Source organism: Schistocerca serialis, chromosome 5 (assembly GCF_023864345.2).
Source record: "Schistocerca serialis cubense isolate TAMUIC-IGC-003099 chromosome 5, iqSchSeri2.2, whole genome shotgun sequence".
Lineage (NCBI taxonomy): Eukaryota > Metazoa > Arthropoda > Insecta > Orthoptera > Acrididae > Schistocerca > Schistocerca serialis.
Window position 1 is genome coordinate 372,075,694 of NC_064642.1, and position 20,538 is coordinate 372,096,231.

Genomic DNA, 20,538 nt, shown 5'->3' on the forward strand with positions numbered 1-20,538 from the left:
CTTTTTCACACCATCGTTGACAATTACCGATTAAATATTTCACGAAGTGTAAAGGTTCACACACCCGAAATAGGCCCAATTATCAAAGGGCGTTAACTGCTATTAAACAAAAAACCTTTACAGAAATAATTTAACTATTAGGAACACAATCCGTTGCCGATTTACGTCTTTTATACTAAGATTCTCCAATAGCATTCTTCACTGTATTGTAATATAACACTGACAGGAAACGGCTACGCCCATTTTCAAGGGCCAAATATGGTCTGTTCTTGTGGCCAATCTATTTCAGTACCCAGACACAGTAGCAGTACATTCGAAAGAGTTCTTATCTTACCTTCTTTAATGCGCTTCTTTCTTCCTAACGTGCCAATCTTTTCCCAGAAAGATTCTTCTTTCTCATCTTTCTTTGGCGTGGCCACAGCTGGCCTAGGAGACTTTGGCCTCGGGGACGCCATGCTTGATAAACCTGTGAAGTTCGGAACAAGAAAATGTAAACATTCCACAATGCTGATCCATTTCTAGATATTTGCTGACAAGACGAAAAATGCAGTGAGCTGAACGAAACGAAAAAATTAACGCGCGCGAACATTTTTATACACTTAATACAACTTGTAAAAAATTTATATCATAAGTCAAGTAAATCAGCGGAACATTACTTCCATACCAAATCATGCAACTAAGAGGTTATACTAACTTACAATTTCCTGCAACGGGAGATGAGCGGTGAAGATGCGGCTGCTTGTCTCAGTCCTACACTTAACAATGTGCACAGTAGGGACTAGCGCTCGTGGGTGACTTTTGTGACTGTGACATCATTCTTGTCCAGTCTGTGGCTATATATGTAGATGCATGCATATCGTGACAACGGGATAACACTTTTCTCCGCCGATCCATGAATATTTGACAAAATTATAACCGCGGCGCTACGTTTTTATTGCTGCGCGCGGACTGTTGACAAAATTGTCACTCTGAATGCCATACTCTCCGCTCCCCATTTCTTTTCTGACTAATAATAAAGTGGGACGCAATCACGATATCGCACTACATGGCTGAGCAGTGAGCACGAAGACGATATCGATAATGATCTTAAAAAACATTAGCACTTTTCAACAAAAACGTAAACGAGTGTTCAGGCACAAATCTGAAAATTAAAGGATAGGTGGAAATCAGTTGACTAATATTTTCAAGTGCTTGGGACAACTTGTGTTCAGCTGGGATTGAAAATCTTATGTTCGTATTTTTTTATGATAAGGCAGGTGTAATTCAAAGTATTCATCAAAATTCTCAACAGTTATCCGAAAATGCTGGAAAAATTTCTTTTAATGTTGTCCAAGCAACAACTTCCTCCTTAGCCTGTCGCTCCAAAGGGGGTATACCCACAAGAGGGTAAATTTCTTTATATTTTCTTTTATATCTCATGAGTTCACCATGGAGTTCACAGTATCTGTATACCTTCTCCACACAGTAATTCTGCGATAAGCGCATAGCCGGTTGTTGCGCCGACAGACACTATCAGACAGCTCACGAGGAGTTTGTTAATTTCATGTGTTGATGTCAGCTGGTAATGTGTATAGTGTTACATTACGAAATAATGTTTGTAGCCTGTAGTGTGTGCAGTAACTGGGAATGAGAAATAAATGAACAATGTAGCATTTGTCTTATACATTATTAAATAAGTTCCTTATTAGGGATAAACTGAATGAGGTAGCACTGTTGTAAACAGACTGGTCTTGTGTTTGGGAGCGTGAAGGTTCTAATATTCACCTAGCCATCGTTTTTCACGTTTTCCATTGTTTATCTAATTAACTTCAGGCAAGCATCAGGATGTTCCTAAAGTAAGGCCACAGCCAACGACCTGTCTCATCTTTGTCAAACTAGACCTGTAAGTATGTAAATACCTGTATATATGCATTTTGTTATTGTTGTTGTTATTAATATGTAATACTGGTACTCTCATAAGCCGATACCCCCGTAAAACTGATCTACAAATGAATAACTACTGCTACTACGACAACTACTACTACATTGGCAATAATAGTATCGCATGAGTTAATTCAATTGCACACACTTTCTGGTATATCAATTACTCTTATGAACTTCCAGAAGAAAGTATCAGAAAATTATAAGTGATTTAAGTTAGGTTAGGTTAGTGTTGTTTTAACGTCCCATCTACAACGAGGTCATTAGAGACGGAGCGCAAGCTCGGGTTAGTGAAGGATGGGGAAGGAAATCGGCCGTGCCCTTTCAAAGGAACCATCCCGGCATTTGCCTGAAACGATTTAGGGAAATCACGGAAAACCTAAATCAGGATGGCTGGAGACGGGATTGAACCGTCGTCCTCCCGAAAGCGAGTCCAGTGTGCTAACCACTGCGCCACCTCGCTCGGTATAAGTGATTTAAGTAAACTGCCAACAGTCTAGAGGCAAATTTTATGTGATAAAAGAAGAGCAGTGTTGAATACATTTCTACAATGAAACATATTCCATACACAGGATGCCAGAAGGGTTAGAAAGGAAAGAAATGAAGATGGTGTTACTCATCTCATTGATGATGACAGAGCACAAGCTCTTGTTGTATAAGGATGGGCTGGAATCCCCATGACCTTCTCATTGGTATCATCTCGCCATTTACCTTACATTGTTTAGGAAAATCTGCTGTGGAAGTCCAGAAATAAATTTGAACTTCACTCATCCTGGATGTGATTTCAGTGTTGTAGTCAAAACTTGTATCTGGAAGATTCCAAAAAACGAATATAGATATGCAAAAACAATGGTATCACATGAGAATCTCTAAAAAAAAATGACCACAAATCATTAAGTGATGGAAATTTTTATGGTCCTTAGGTTGACAGCACTGACTCAATACTAGCGTGTGTTATCAACTCTATTGTTCTTTTGCCTTCACTGTGTTGGTTTGGTGAATATCCCTATTTGCAGCAGTTTTAGAGCGTTTGATTGTGACAGACCTCTAATGCATATGGATCAAGGAAGAAATGAGAGGTGTGATTCGTTTACCTTTATTATGAAAGTACTACAGTTTCTATAATGCCTTTGCTTCATATTGGCAGAGTAGAGGTGTGGAAACATGCATCATGGACTACGGAAGCCTTATTACACTCCTAAAGGTGAAACAGTGAACAGCTACTATGAGGTTCTGTGAGATCTGAAACCCAACATCAATACGAAAAGGAGAAGGAAGCTTACAAAAGGAATGATTTTGCTTCAGAGTACCTAGCTCCAAATAATTTCCATCTTTTCGATCCAGTAAGGGGGCAACTGTGTGAATCTAAGTTTTCGTAGAATGATGAGATTCTGAAGGTGACACAAGAGTGGTTATGTGCAATGTCTGTAACCTCCCCACAAAATTTCGAAAGACAATACTTAAATGTTAATGAGAATAGAACCTAGTGTAACCTCCCAGCAATAATGTATGTCAATTCAATAAAAAATGAGAGAACTAGCAATCTGACCCATGTGTAAGCTGCCCACAAAAATGTAAGACAATTCAATGATAATGAAATCTTAGTGACAATGAAAACGCAAATAGACCGAAATGTCGATCTTAGGCCCTGTTCACTAATTAAACTCAAATTGTTACCTCAGTAAAACTGCGTATGCTCTTATTTTTCGCCATAGCTTGGAGGAAATGCATCGCAAAATTCTTTGAACTTAAGTAAATTTTTTCTTTAAGAAAATGCATGGGAAATTATCTTTCAATAAAATGCTTGGTTTGAAAACAAAATTATTATTGGGGCGATTCTTGAACAAATTAATTACACTTAAGATGCATTACATTATCAGATGAGCGCAATGCTGCTTCATTACCTTATTTAAAAAATATACCTCGTCCTGAATCTTGACCAGAGGCCCATGTCGACGCCCGCCGACTCCTCACACACAACTGCAACTATCTCGCGCGCAACTAGCATGAACGAACTACATGCTCTCGCGACTCGCTACGTACAACAACTGTCTCGCAACAGAACAGAACTCTCGCGCGGTCAAGCGCAGACTACTAACGATAAATAACTCTCTGGTCAGAGATTCTGTCATGCCTCGCCATCGCTGCTACATAACATACGTGTTTCATAACCCTCCACTGGGGGGGGGGGGTGGGGGGGGTACAAAAATTTGGCAGCGATGGTGAGTCATTTGGACTTGCCATGAGCAACAAATTTTTTCTCAACTAATTAACTTTACAATTACAGCATATATACAGATATAGAACATGAAGGAAATATGGTGCACGTGCATCAAGTACAAAACATATTAGACAATGACAAAATGTGAGTACAAAACATATTAGCAAATCAGAAAAATGTGTATACAAATTATTTGATAGATAACAAAAGTGCACACACACTGAAAAACTCTTTAGCATTTTCATAACAAATAAACGCAATGGTAAAAAATCATGTTGACAAGTGACATAAGTGCACATGCACTGCAGTTGAGAATATATCAGCAAATCACAAAATGTATTAATAAATGGCAAAAGTGCACACGCACTGTAGTACAGAACATATCAGAAAACCACAAAATATATACGTAATGAGTACAAATGGCATAAAGTGCACACGCACTGAAAAACTCTCTAATATTTTTACGACAAATAAACCTAATGAGTACAATTCATATTGACAAATGACAAAAGTGCACACGCACTGTAGTACTCTCTAGTATTTTTCTACAACAAACAAACAAATCAAGGAGTGTAATAAAGTGCACATGCACTATAGAGGTCTTTAGTAATTTCAGGATAACTGATCTTATTAACAAATGAAAGGAAGTGCACACGCACTGTATATGACTTTTTCATTTTACAAGCATTAGGGAAGGAATAGGAAGGATTGCGTCATGGTTGTAGCACTTAGGTTGCACGCAGCTGCACTGAAAGTCCATGTCTTTCCACAGAAATACAACACCAAGTGAGACAATTTGCAGTTCTTTTCCCAGAAGTATTTATCAGCGTATCCAAGACACTGAAATGTCGTAGTAATATTCCCTGTTATCATTTTGGCAGTACATCAGGTACACCAAACAGTGGGACCATAATAACGTCTTCATCGCTCACGGTGGTGGACAGCATGTCGTGTCAACACCATGCTCTTACAAGGCACACCAACGTAGAATTAGTGCAAAAACCAAATATAGTGCTCCATGATCATGAGGATGGACAGGACAAATGGATATTGCAGTAATTCAGGGTAGTTAGCTCAGAAGGTGAAGGACATTAAGTCACATAGTAGTCTTCATTGAGAATTACAGTAGTAGTTTGCGGCATTCATAGCCCAGTTATTGAACATTTCTGTACCATGTATTTAGTATTACAGAATAATGTTCATAAAATGAACTGAATATAGCAATTAGTGGCATCATGGGTAATCGTATTACAATAAACAGTAGCAGTCCTTGGCCAGTTACAAAGCATATTTAGTATGACAGAATAATGTTCAGAAAATTAACTGATTATAGTGAACATAAACCATCAGAAGTCATCATTGAAAAGGAGAGTCAATTATTGGCCTAGCATTAACATAATTCATTTAGTTATACTAATCATTGGCACTCATTGGCCAGCAAGTATTGAATAGTACAAAACATTGTTCATCATTCAGTATTATTCAGAACTCTCTTAAATGGGTAGCATTATTTGGAACTGGTGATACATTTTTTTTGTTAGCAATGCATTGCTTTGGGTAATTATAAGGGAAAGCGAGAAGAGAAAAAGAAAAAATTTGTTTCTGGGTTGTTCCTGTAAATGAAAGTGTGTAACGTCATTCGTCATGAGTCAGCGGTAACAAGGTTATGAAACAAGTAGAGTATATGTAATGACATAGATTTAATGAACAACTGCTTATAGCACATTAATTTCATAAATAATGTCTCCTGCAAAAATATATAAAAAAATGGATTATTAAGGTGAAAGAAGAAATGCATTTTGTGCTGAAAAGTAGTGAACTTCGAATTAACAGGTAGTGAAATGTGTATAAAAAATGTGTTCCATAGCTGTCCTTTCCAAAACCTTCAGTCATTATACTATGCAATATAACACCTGCTGTCAAAGCGAACTGCAACAAATACTTAAATAACTACATAGCATAAATACATAACTTCAATATTATCCTCATCTGTAAAGAAAAAACTTCATTATCCATCACTTCATTATCCATATTATCATAACTTCATTATTATCATCACCTGTAAAGAAAAACTTCATTATTCATAGTGCCAGCCGCGGTGGTCTAGTGGTTCTAGGCGCGCAGTCCGGAACCGCGGGACTGCTACGGTCGCAGGTTCGAATCCTGCCTCGGGCATGGATGTGTGTGATGTCCTTAGGTTAGTTAGGTTTAAGTAGTTCTAAGTTCTAGGGGACTGATGACCCCAGAAGTTAAGTCCCATAGTGCTCAGAGCCATTATTCATAGTAGCGTATTCTTCATCATTACTCTTCATCACCATTCATTATCATCTGCAAAAAATCACTTCCTTACTCATTACACAACTATTCCTTATCTCTAGCATATTTCATCACTAAAACTAAGATGTGTAGTTCTGTCTGACAGCCTGCATCAGTCGCCTTGTATTCTGAAAGAAAAAATTAGTTAAGACTGCTATTCTACGATGTGTAGTATATTCTTGTTAATGCTTGTTAATTCTGATTCATTTACTCTTCCTCATAAGGTTTTTGCATCTTCTTTCGTCTATTCCGTAGTTGAAATTCCCATTTCTGTTTAATTTATTTACTTTACACGTTATTTCTTTCTGAAAATGATGAACAAAGATTAATGTCGTGCATTTACATCATATACTCACTAAATAATGACTGGTTTATAGTAACATAATTAAGCATACAGCATAACATGACAGAAAACGTAATATGTCAAAGACATTGACAGTGTTCAGATGCAAAAATGTACACAGAATATCACAATGCAGCAGCAAAAAAATGTAAAACAGTCACGATGTTGAGATATCATAGGGCAAAAAAAAATGTCAAAGTCAACTGGTGTTTGCTATATCCTAACCATTTTATAGTGCATACAAACAAAACATGAAAACAATCGTACATACATAAAAATGAAAAATGGAAAATGTGCACGGTCTGATGTGTAACGACAAGAAGAGCGACCTGCTAACCTTTCCTTGCCGGGCACTTGTCAAGAAAAAATACGATAATCATCAATAATTAGTCATGTGAATATAATTGCATAAGTGGTCATAAAAATTAGTAAATGGCATCATAGCATGTTACATCATAAAGTGTCTTCATTCAATAAAGGGTTTAATATTGGATATGTGTTGGTTTCCTTTCGATTTTCTGGTTCTCAGAGTTTCGACGTGTACAACATTGGGGTGAGGAACGCTGCGAATCCGATATGGACCTGCGTATAGAAGTTCAAATTTACTGCATTTACCTTTTATTCTGCTGGAGAAATAGTGTGTACGTACTAATATCTTATGTCCAATGTGAAAGTCTCGGAGTGTACAAACCTGTTTTTGCTGTCTTCTCCGGCGCTCTGCGGCACGTTTGATGTTGTTCAGCGCAATGTCAATGATTTCGTGGTGTCGTAATCGACGACATGTAGGAAAGTTTACTAATTCTTTAATTTTGTTTGGTGGTTCAAAGTTTTTCAGTATAACAGACAGAGATAGCATAGTGGATTCATTTGGAATGGAATTAATTACATCTTGGAATGAGAATATGTGTGTGTCCCAATCAATATGTCTTTTGTGGCAGTATATTCTACGCAATTTACCAATTTCTTTCATCACACAGGGGTTCACAGGGGTTCGAAGAAGCATGGTACTTGGATATATAGATCGGAGAAATGTTTCTAGCTCGTAACATGCGTGTCCATATAGCAGAACGAAATTGTGATCCATTGTCAGAAATTACTTTCATCACATGCCCTACATGAAATAGAAAATGTTTTACAAATGCTTTCGAAACAGTTTTAGCAGTAGCTTTGCGTAACGGAGTGAAAGTAACAAATTTTGAAGTGAGCTCAACAGCGACAAATATGCAGCAAAAACCTCTATTAGTTCTCGGAATTGGACCAAAAATGCCTACAGCGGCCATATGTCTCAATTTAACAGGTACAATTGGATGTAATGGAGGAATATGTGACGTTGTGTCTGGCTTAGCTTTCTGGCAAATTTTACATAACGCTAAAACTCGTCGTATACGTTTTTCCATGTTGGTAAAATAACAGTTCTGTCTCAGTAAAAGAAAACATTTTCTGGCTCCGTAATGTGCGTAACTTAAATGAGTATACCATATTAATTTGTTAACCAGTTCGTCAGGAATGAATAGTAACCAATTATTGCTGTCAGGGTGAGAGCGGCGAAACAGAATGTCATTGCGTACAGTGTAATGGTTTCGAATCGTAACATTATTCTTATCCTGCCAAAGGTGTTTCATTTCTTTCCACACATTGTCTTTATTTTGCTCTTTTGCTATGTCCTGTAATGACGACGAAATAAAATTTTCAAATGCAACTTGCTGAATGTACATAACACTGAAATTTGCTTTGCAGAAGTTGGTTGCGATGTCTTGCTGATTGTTGCTGAGAGAACGAGAAAGTGCGTCTGCTATAACATTTTGTGTGCCGGGAATGTGAACAATCGTAAAATTAAATTCCCGTAAATAAAGTTTCCATCTGCTTAATCTGTCGTGAGTGAATTTAGCCGAAAGTAAAAATTGTATAGCTCTGTGATCTGTGTAAACGGTGGTATGTCTGCCATAAAGAAAGTGCCGAAATCTCGTAAAAGCCCATACAACACATAATGTTTCCAATTCTGTAACGGAATAATTTCGTTCAGCAGGCGACAAGATGCGGCTTGCAAATGCGATGTTTTTAATTACTGTAGAGCCATCTTCTTCAATTTCCTGGAAAATATGTACGCCTAAAGCGGTGTTAGAACTGTCGGTGGCAATGGAAAAATTTCTGGTAAGATCTGGGTGCGATAAAAGTGGCGCATTCAACAAGGCATGTTTCAGGTTCACGAATTCAGAATGTGCTTGCTTATCCCACGACCAAGTAGCATTTTTACCTGTTAAATGGCATAATCTAGGTGTGTCTAAAGCAGAGTGATGAATAAATTTGCGAAAAAAGTTAATTAAGCCCAAAAAACTGTGCAATTGTTTCTTCGTCGTAGGAACAGTAATGTCACGTAGAGCTTGAAGTTTTTCCGGAATTGGCGCAATGCCTTCTGCTGAAATTACATGTCCAAGAAATTTTATAGAAGTTTTGCCAAAGTGCGATTTACTAAGATTAACTGTGAGTCCTTGTGCACGAAAAGTTTGCAACAGACGTTCTAAAATCAGATTGTGTTCAGACCAGTTAGCTTCTGCAATAAGAATGTCGTCTACGTACGTCGTGATAATATTTTTCATGCAAACGTGTGTCAGGATGGCGTCAAAATTAATAGCATTTTTCGTGAACAAGATTCTGCGTGTCAAAATTATTGCTTACGTTACTGGAAGATGCAACCTGTACAGTCTCTAGTCAGATTCTATCTGATGTGTTATTATTATCTGGAGGATGTTGTGGCATTTCTACTATTTGAACTGTTCTATTACTTCTTCCTGAAGTATTACGCTCTGGATGATACCTACTGTCGGGTTCATTCATGAGAATATGTTCTTGCGGATGATTTTGCTGTTGGAAAGACTGACTGTTATTATATGTACGCTGATAATTGTGCTCATCGTTTTTACGTCTTTCGTGATAGTCATTCCTATACGGTGCATTGCGATAGGAATTGTAATACTGTCTTCTCTGTACATAGTTATTTCCTTGCTGCCTCCCGGGTTCGATTCCCGGCGGGGTCAGGGATTTTCTCTGCCTCGTGATGGCTGGGTGTTGTGTGCTGTCCTTAGGTTAGTTAGGTTTAAGTAGTTCTAAGTTCTAGGGGACTGATGACCATAGATGTTAAGTCCCATAGTGCTCAGAGCCATTTGAACCTTGCTGCCGTGCGTTACTATTTGTTGGATCTGGGACTATACGTGCACGCGGCGAAACATTAAAGCTTGGTTGACCTTGTGCATAGCATTGTTGGTTAGGTATGCTAACCGGCTCGTTTTGTTGCTGTTGTTGTGAAAAACCTCTATTGTTACTAATATGTGGTTCCTGTTGCTGAAAATTTTGACGATATTGATAATTAGAATTTTGTCTGTTATTAAAGTTCTGGTGTTTGTCGCTCCTAAAACGTCTGTTACTTTTGCTATTGAAATTAAGTGCCTGATCATAATTACTGTAAGTTTGTTGGCCTTGGTTGTTATATGAAAAATTTTTGTTCACGAAGGAATAATCTGATTGCTGCACTTCTAAAAGTTGCAACAGATCTCTGAATGCTGAAATGTTTTCCTTCTGCTGACCTGTTAGAAGTGACACTCTTAATGACCATGGTAATTTAGAAATGCATAATTGAATGAGTGCAGATTCACTATATGGTTCACTTAGGTACTGGTTTTGTTGCACCATGTGCTCAAAAAATTGCGTCACACTGGGAAAATTTGAGTTCTCATAATTTGGTAAGCTAATTAACTGATCTTTAATTCCATGCTGTGTCGTCTTCGACCAATACGCTGACAGAAAAGCATTCTGAAATTCTTCTACTGAATAACATTTTCTCGCGATCGGTCTCATACGAGTTGCCGGTTCGCCTTCCAAAAAACTGCAAATAAATTCAAGTTTATGCGTAACGGGCCAAGTCGGTGGAAAAGCAAAGCTAAACTGTTGTATCCAATCCAGTGGGTGAACCTGTGTTCTGTCATTTTTAAACACTTTAAATTTTCTCACTGACAGAAAATGTTTATAATTAAAATTGCCGTCTCTGTATGATGGAACAGGTTCATGATTGTAAGAGAATCTATTTCTCAGTGTCTGTTCGGAATCTAAGTCGTATACTCTCTGTTGATTACCTAAATTATACGCACTGCGTGAGTCTGACAAATGTTCGCAAAGTGGCGTCTGCTGTGATGTGTTATTAACTGAAATATTTTTCATCTCTTTTACTTCTTGCTGTAAACTTGACAATTTTCTACGCAACGTGTTATTAGACGAATCGATCTCATTAATTGTCTGCTGTAGATTTTGAAATTCAGGTGTGTGATTAAATGAAACCGGTGAAGTATCGTCTGATTTGCTGTCATTATTACTTTCAATAGCGTCAATACGACTGGCCAATTCATCACATTTTTCAGTCAGTATTTTTACCTGATCATCGCTTTTAGTGTCAGAAGTATTGATCTGTTTTTGCAATTTACGTGTGGTTTCGTTCAATTTTCTAACGTCAGCTTTGATGACATCGCAATCCTGTGTTATTTCTAATTGTTCAAATCTGTCTGTCACTGTCTGAATATCTGCTGTGTGTGTATCTGTTTTTGATTTAAGATCAGAAATTTCATCACGTAATTCCGCGTTCAACTGTTCGATGGTATTAATTTTGTCAGACACTGTAGCAATATTGTTGTCTACGTATGTTTTTGCTTTCGCAAACATTTTACGTTTGTCTTCCTGTCTCTGTGCAGTGATTGTTTCCATTACTTGACGTTTTACTTTATTTTGATACTGAATAAATTTGCGGAAACGCGTATCACTGTTTTGTATGTGAAGATTAAAACGTTCGTCAATCTGAGTGTTCTGTTGGTCGAATTTCGCGTCAATCTTTTCATCCATTGTGCGCGAAAGTTCTGCTGTCATTGCTTTAAACTCGTCGCGTAATTGTGTAGCCTTTTCAGAGCATTGTTTAGCGACTCCGCTAATTTCCTCTCTAAGTGTTTCTGTTGTAGCTGTTTGCATTTCCCTTAATTCTTGCGCAACAGATCTAATTTCTTCGCTACTTTTTCTTGAACAAGCCTCAATTTCCTCGCGTAACTGTTCCTTAGTATCATGACACTGCGCGGCAACGGCTGTAATCTGCTTGCTAAGCTGTCTAGAATTGTTGTCTAATTTTTCATTAAGGCTGTCATGTTTTTAATTAAGCTGTTTGATCTGTTCACAAAGCTGTCTAGAATTGTTGTCTTGTTTTTCACTAAGTTGTTTGAGATCTTCATTATTATTGTCTAGTTTCTCATTCTGTTGTTTGACTGTTCACTAAGTTGTTTGAAATCTTCACTCTGTTGTCTGAAACTTTCTTTAAATTGTTTGTTATCTTCGCTATTTTGTAGCAATATTGCCATAATTTGATCCGAAATAACATTACCTACTCCATTCTCTGTACTGTTTGACGGTGTATTTGCAATTGTCGCGTTTTGTGTGACCATTTGGTCATTCTGTAATTTACAAAAACGTTTATCAGTCGGATGTACACTGTCAGACACTATTTCGGAATTAAATAAATCCGTCGTACTTTCAGTACATTGTCCATTTTCATTAGAAAATTTGTCTGTACATTATTTGAATTTTCCAAACCGAGTGTATTAAGCTGAGCAGCGCTCATTCCAACAGAACGCTCCGCGTCATCAATTGTCGTCAAATTAACAGAGGCGACAATTGAGTTCGTTTGTTCATCAGTAAGATAATAATCATCATTAGTGGCTGGAACGCATTGATTGTCAGTGAACGCAGGATTGTCATCATTACACTGCGTGTCACAATTACTATGGGTACGTTGTTTAAGTCGGTAATTTCATTCATAATACCTCGCGATACACTATTCATAGTCTTTCGCGGCATTTTTACAATAGTCACAATTATTCACAAATGAAATAAGCACAAATGCAAAAAGCAACAAACACAAATACAACAGAGCAACGAATTGTCGATGATCTGAGGAAAGAAAGTCACAAAATTAGTAAAAGCGTTGCGCCAAATGCTAATTATATGTAAGCAAATAAGAGCAGATATCTGACTACGTTTCAGAAGATTCTCAACGAAATACGATCCTGGACCGGGTGTCGCCAAGTGTAACCTCCCCACAAAATTTCGAAAGACAATACTTAAATGTTCATGAGAATAGAACCTAGTGTAACCTCCCAGCAATAATGTATGTCAATTCAATAAAAAATGAGAGAACTAGCAATCTGACCCATGTGTAAGCTGCCCACAAAAATGTAAGACAATTCAATGATAATGAAATCTTAGTGACAATGAAAACGCATATAGACCGAAATGTCGATCTTAGGCCCTGTTCACTAATTAAACTCAGTAAAACTGCATCTGCTCTTATTTTTCGCCATAGCTTGGAGGAAATGCATCGCGAAATTCTTTGAACTTAAGTAAATTTTTTCTTTAAGGAAATGCATGGGAAATTATCTTTCAATAAAATGTTTGTTTTGTTAAAATGCTTGGTTTGAAAACAAAATTATTATTGGGGCGATTCTTGAACAAATTAATTACACTTAAGATGCATCACATTATCAGATGAGCGCAATGCTGCTTCATTACCTTATTTAAAAAATATACCTCGTCCTGAATCTTGACCAGAGGCCCATGTCGACGCCCGCCGACTCCTCACACACAACTGCAACTATCTCGCGCGCTACTAGCACGAACGAACTACATGCTCTCGCGACTCGCTACGTACAACAACTGTCTCGCAACAGAACAGAACTCTCGCGCGGTCAAGCGCAGACTACTAACGATAAATAACTCTCTGGTCAGAGATTCTGTCATGCCTCGCCATCGCTGCTACATAACATACTTGTTTCATGTCACAAAGCATCTTCCAAGATAAAGTTTGGAAGCTTGTCAAGTGGTGAACCAAGTGCCTAGTGGTTGACTGAGATAATGTAGAGAAATTATGTTACTTGCAACATTGTTTACTCAATAATAAAATTTCTTTTCTTTAAAAGAACTGCCTTTATTTTTTACTTGTCTTTGAGACACAGTATATGTACATCACAATCTGCTAAACATGTTTGACAGTGTCTTGATACACTCATCATAAGATAGTGCAAGAATTCTACTTACAATCGATCCAATTCCTAGGAATGAGTGATACACATTAATGACACTTGTAGCATGTGGACCAATTTCTCAACAACTCAATAGATCGTTTGTGTGGATGCTATAATTCCTGAGACAGCTATGAGCTCTCAAAACTAATATTTTGCAAATATTGCTGATTTTGTAGTGCAGTTAAATATTCTTGGTATACCTTTTACTGATATACCATGAACATTATATAAGCTACAGAACCATGCCTAAACCCTAAAAATTACACTTTGTGGCATATTCAACACAGCTGAAACTGTATACTGTGTCTGACCTAATTCAAGGGGTAAGAGTGCTCTATCTTACAAAATATTATCCAAATAATGTCTTTGAGGCTTTACATTGTGAACTCTACAGCAAAAGTGCAATCTAAACTAAAACTTTATGAGTTTGGTGCATTGCTTTGACTTTTCATTGGGCACCAATTTCAGTAAGGGAATAGTCCTTTCATACATACATTGCACAATTGGGAATGGTGGAAAAATTTACAGCAAATGCTCGCTTTTTCTCTTTCTATTTTTCTCCTGCTCTGGCTATGGTTAACTTTAAAACATGAATGTAAAACTGTCTTTTCACATGAAAGTATCCACCAACCATTTGTTTACTTTTTGTTCCTAAATTGTGAAAAAAAATCATTGTAATAATGTGCAGAACCAAGTAAATGATAGCCTATCTGCAATCTCATTAATCGTTATACTGCTTTCACAGGTTTTATTCTTGTTCAACAGCGTCACCCTTGTGCTTACTGTAAGTATTATAGTTAACAACAGTTGTGTTGAGAGAACAAATCGACTGGAAATACCTGGTAAAGACAACAGTAAACGATTTTACAACATATGTCACCATTTTCATCTTCTGGAGATGATTTATTATATATATTGTTACAGCAGAATCAGTAGGAGCCTGATGATACTGTCATATTGACAATTCAGAGGAGACAAGATTAAAAGATACATTTAGCTAGCTCTTGGCTCTCGTCTGTATGCTACAGATATTGGTCAAGTCAAGAAAATGGAAATTGCATACACAAGTTATGTGAACAGTTCCTAAAATAGCTGTTTAACTTCAACACTGAATATAATTCTGCTTCATAGAATATAACATATTTGAACAAGAAATTGATAACATTAAGAGTAAATGATTCATTGGTAACAAATGTGTGCAGTGTTGTAAACTTTCAACGAGCATTTTATAACGATTGCTGAATATATTGAGTTGTCAGGTTCAGCAGATGATTCCATGGGATACCTCAGAGAAATTATTGCAAACAGATTCATTAATATGAGTATGGCCTTCACTACACCAGTAGAAGTAATGTCCACCATAGAATCTCTAAAATTAAAATATATTGTGGTTATGATAAAATATCAATGAAGTTAAGTAAAGAGTGTGCTTCTTCGGGTAGTAACATATTAAGCTATCTGTGTAACCAGTCGTTTATCAGTCAAATATTTCCTGAATTTTTGAAATACAATGAAGTTTAGCTTTTGTTTTAAAAAATGAGGTAAAGAAATATAGTCAAATTTCCACTTAGTTTCACTTTTGTCAGCAGTCCCGAAAATTTTAGAAAAAGTAATATACAAACGGCTTTTTAACCATCTGACAGTAAATAATATATTGCCAAAGCCACTGTTTGTATTACTAAAGAATTATGATATTGAGAAGGCCATTTACACATATAGTGAGAATATAATCAATTCCTTTGACAATAAATTGCAGGCTACTGGTATATTCTATGATCTGTCAAATTCATTTGACTGTGTAAATCACAATATGCTTTCAAGTAAATTAGAATATTGTGATGTAACAGGAAATGCTGCAAAGTGGTCATGTCCTATATCTCTGATAGGAAACATAGGATGTCATTAAGAAAAAGATATGTGTTATGCTATTTGTCCCACCCTCTTGGGCAGTTATTACATGTGGTAGCCCACAAGGTTCCATCTTAGGACCCTTACTTTTCCTTGTCTATGTCAATGACCTTTCATCTCTAACATTGCAAGATGCCATGTTTGTTTTATTTGCAGATGGTACAAACATTGCAATAAATAGCATATCAAATATCGTCATAGAAATATCAGTTAATGAAATTTTCATGGACATTAATAAGTGTTTCCTAACCAATTCTTTAAAACTAAACTTTGAAAAAACACATTACATGAAGTTCAGAACTTGCAAGAGGTTTGACGCCAGTATAAGCCTAAAGAATGATGACAAATATATAGAAATTGACAGTATTAAATTTCTGAGGTTACAGCTTAATAATAAGTTCAACTGGGAGGAACACACCAAAGTGGTTAAACAAATCTCTACCTGCAATTGAAATGTTGTCAGACACAGGTGATATAAAAACAAAAATGTTGGCATAATATGCTTCCAGTAGTGCTGCTGCCTAGTGTTTCAGTAAAAGTCTTCAGTAAAAGAAATGAGTAGTAGCATAGAAGCTGCCGTGGAGCATTGGCAGCTGGTAGCCGTCAGTGTGGTGACGTGTGGGCCACAATGACAGACACACAAGGGAATTGCGAATCCAGGAGAGCTGAGCAAAACAGTAAATTGCACCACACAGTGGTAATGATGTAGCCAGCAGGTTGATCTCACCATACCAGAACAGGTAAATTATGGGCAATGTGACTAGGCGCGCTAGAGGTATATAAATAAGCCTGGAGTTTGAGGCAGGGATCACTTCTCGTCCTGAAAACCAGCAGCACCACCATGACACCAGAGCTATGCAAGACAGCAAGACAAATGGGCTCTGCCAGCAGCAGCCGTGAATTTGAGACTGAGCTGTGCATGGCACTGGCACTAAGTCTTGCACACTACTTGGTGCCACAGTCCTGCTGAACTGTCATTAGAGACTGCCGCCATAGACACTAAGCTCTTAGAGGTACTCAGCACCACAACACCAGGTACTATCTGGCTCTGGTGCAAGTGCAGTGGCTTGAACCCCTCTCCAGCTGTGCACAGGGCCAAGGAGTCAGTCCCCAAATAGAACACTATTTCAGCACAATATGTCACACTGCTGACATCAATAGCCCTGGCCTCCATGGGCTACCAGCCTCAGCAGTTCCGGGCACCAGCTCAGCAGCTATGGGCAGAAACCACAACCCATTCATCGGCACCAGCCATGGGCTATGGGGAAAGGGGTGCTTGAATCATTACAATATGTATTGAAGTCAATAAAAGTCAATCTTAATTGTCAACAGTGTTTTCACTGATGACCCACCTTACATCTTTCCAGAATGGATTCAGTCACTCCTCAGAGGTGTCAGTAGTGCCGACATTGCCATTATCAGCAGTAGAAGGTTTGCAACCTTGCATCAGCGATATCCAAGCCAGAGCCTACACTGTCTTCATTTGGGTTGAATGAGACTGTTTTTCATTCTTGTGTTGTCATGGGATTGAAACTTAGGGGGCATGGTTATATGAGAGTTATCTTCAGGAGGCCAGAGGAACCAGCTGAAGGGAAAGTGTGGAGATGAAGGTTAGTATGTGGAGCAACTTGCTTTGGCGTTCTACCACTTGTGCCAAATCAGTAACAGTTAATTGCTTTCCAAATAATCGTGGAAATGCAGGTGGCTAATGATTAGGCAAAATAAGTAGGCTGGTAGAGTGCTCTGTGACTACCTGTTCTGTCTGGGTTATTAGTAGATTATTGCTTTGTGTTGTTTTGAGGTATTATTTCTGAGTTGAAAAGCTGAGTAAGCAGGAGGCAGTGGCAAAATCAGAGACAGAAGGTATCACCTATGAGGAGGCTGTAAAGTCGTGGTGAGACAGTTGGCTCAGTTAAGGGCAGATAAATTAGTGGCAGATAATAAGCTGGCGGAGAAAGATTAGGAAATAGATGTGTTAATGTCACAGACTCCAGGAGTGTATCTGACTGTCGCTAATCCTGTTTATCCCTTCTCTTGTAGAATGTCTGAGGATCTGTTGGCATTTGTGGAAAATTGGCTAACATAGGGGTTGATCTGAAGTTACATTTGACAGAGGTAGTGAAGTCTTTTGTTAGGTGCCCAGATGTGCTACACAATGCACAGACTTTTAACCAATTCAGGCAGGGGCTACAGCAAAGGTACATGAAGCAGAACTGTGTCCTGTAGTGGTTGGTGTTAGAGCTGCACCTTATTTAAATTGAAGTCAGCTGATAGGTATACCTGCTTAAAGGAAGTCACTCTAAGGGCTCACCTTCTGAGGATGTAATGTTTCCAAGTAGAGAAGAAATCAGCATATTTCATCAAGAAGTATTAGAGATAAAGTTAGTGAACTGCTTATAGATGTTGACTCTGAAATTATTGGTATATCAGAGCACCACTTAAATAATTTGACAATTCAGAGGCTTCCTGTACCACTCTACAGATTAGCTGGCTGTTTCTCAAGGAGTTCCTTGCGGTGTGGGGGAGTGGCTATGTACGTAAAAAACAGTATTCCATTTGAGTCCATAGACATACCACGACATTGCACTGAACAGATATTTGAATGTTGTGCAGGTGCAGTTGAATTTTGCGAAAGTAAAATTCTAATTTTTGTTGTTTATAGGTCCTATAACTCTGACTTCAGAGCATTTCTGCTCAAGCTACAGAGTGTTCTTGATTACTTTGTAGGAAGTACCAGAAATTAGTTATATGTGGTGGCTTCAATATAATTTTTTTATATGATGGTTCGACAAAATAGGGTATTGGTAGATCTCCTAAATTCATATGATATGATGTAGACTGTGTTTTCTCCAACTAGGGTGCAGGGGAACAGTAGCACAGCCATAGACAATATTTTTATTCATTCTTCATGATTAGATGGACATTCAGTTAGTAAAAGCATGAATGGCATTACAGACCATGAAGCACAAATGTTAACACTAAAAGGCTTTTGTACTCAAACCAATGTCATATTTAATTACAAACTATGAAGGAAAGTTAATCCAACAGCGATATAGAGTTTTTTAAATCTTGTCAAGGAACAAGAGTGGCAGGATGTTTATAGCGCTGGTAACATAGATGATAAATACAATGCTTTCCTCAACACATTTCTCATGCTCTTTGAGAGCTGCTTTCCATTACAACATTCTAAATGGGTTACTAGCAGTAATGGGCAGCCCGGGTGGCTGGCTAGTGGGATAAGGATATCATGTAGAACAAAGCGAGAATTATATCAAAATGTTAGAAGTAGTCACAATCAAGCTACAGTATTGTGAGGTGCATGAAAATGTTGTTGGGAAGGCAAAGAGTATGTGGTATGCTAATACAATAGCTAATTCACAGAATAAAATTAAAACCATATGGTCAGTTGTGAAGGAAGTGTCTGGTTAGCAGCACAAGGTCGACGATATAAAGTCAGTTCGCAGTAAAAATATTTCTGTTACTGATAAATGAGATATATGTGTAGAGTATTTAACAATTATTTTCTGAGCGTTTCTGGTGAATTACATAAAAATTTAGTTTCTACGGGAAATCATATAACTTTCTTGGCAAGTGCCTTTCCGAGATTAATGTCTGAAATACTCCTCTGTGATACAGACAAGAGGGAGATTGAGTCAATAATTAAATCATGGAAGACTAAGGACTCTCAAGGTAATGATGGAGTGTCTAGCAGAATATTAAAGTACTGTGCTGCACATGTTTGCCCTGTATTTAGCCATATTTGAAATTTTTCCTTTAGGAATGGTCAGTTTCCTGAGCGATTAAAGTACTCAGTAGTAAATGCGCTTTATAAAATGGGAGAAAGGGAAAATGTAGATAATTTGAGACCTATTTCTGTGCCATCAGTGTTCTCAAAAGTATTTGAAAAGGTTGTGTATGTAAGAACAATTGATCATCTTATAGCACACGATTTACTATCAAATGTACAGTTCGGCTTTAGAAGTCGCTTAACAACTGAAAATGCTATATTCTCTTTTCTCTGTGAGGTACTGGATGGCCTAAACAAAATGTTTCGAATGCTTGGCATATTTTTTTGATTTAACTAAGGCATTTGATTGGGTTGATCACAAAACATTGCTCCAGAAGTTGGACCATTACGGAATACGGGGAATACCTCACAATTGGTTCACCTCTTACTTTAGTAACAGGCAGCAAAAGGTCATTGTTCACGATGTTGATAACAGAATGATGTGGGGTTTAAGTGGGGTACTGTCAAGTGGGGGGTGCTCCAGGGATCAGTGTTGGGGACACTTCTGTTTCTTATTTATATAAATGATATGCCCTCAAGTATTATGGGTAATTCTAAAATATTTCTGTTTGCTGATGACACTAGCTTGGTAGTAAAGGATGTGTGCAACATTGGCTCGGTTTCAAATAGTGCAGTACATGACCTCAGTAAAAAAATAAAAATAGAAAATAAACTAACGTTAAATCACAGTAAGAGTCAGTTTTTACATTTTATAACACACAATTCTACAAAATCTGACGTTTTAATTTCACAGAACGGGCATATGATTAGTAAAACTGAACAGTTCAAATTTCTAGGTGTTCAGATAGATAGTGTACAGAGAGGGCCGATACTGAATGGATTTACTAGTAAAAAATTATGCCTGGCAGTAAGCTGCAGCGTCTCAGTCACGTTGCCCAGAACCAGATAGAACCACCCTGAAACTCATGTGTTGAAC

At 37.6% G+C, this 20,538-nt stretch overlaps 1 protein-coding gene across 1 annotated transcript in view; it reads right to left on the reverse strand.

Moving 5' to 3' along the window:
• The window catches only part of LOC126480660 (beta-parvin), a 116,923-nt gene that overhangs the window by 44,295 nt on the left and 52,090 nt on the right, over window positions 1-20,538 (reverse strand). Inside the window, exon 2 of the mRNA XM_050103883.1 lies at window positions 335-466. Within this exon, the coding sequence (XP_049959840.1) occupies window positions 335-466 (132 nt within the window). The remainder of the gene's footprint in view (window positions 1-334; window positions 467-20,538) is intronic.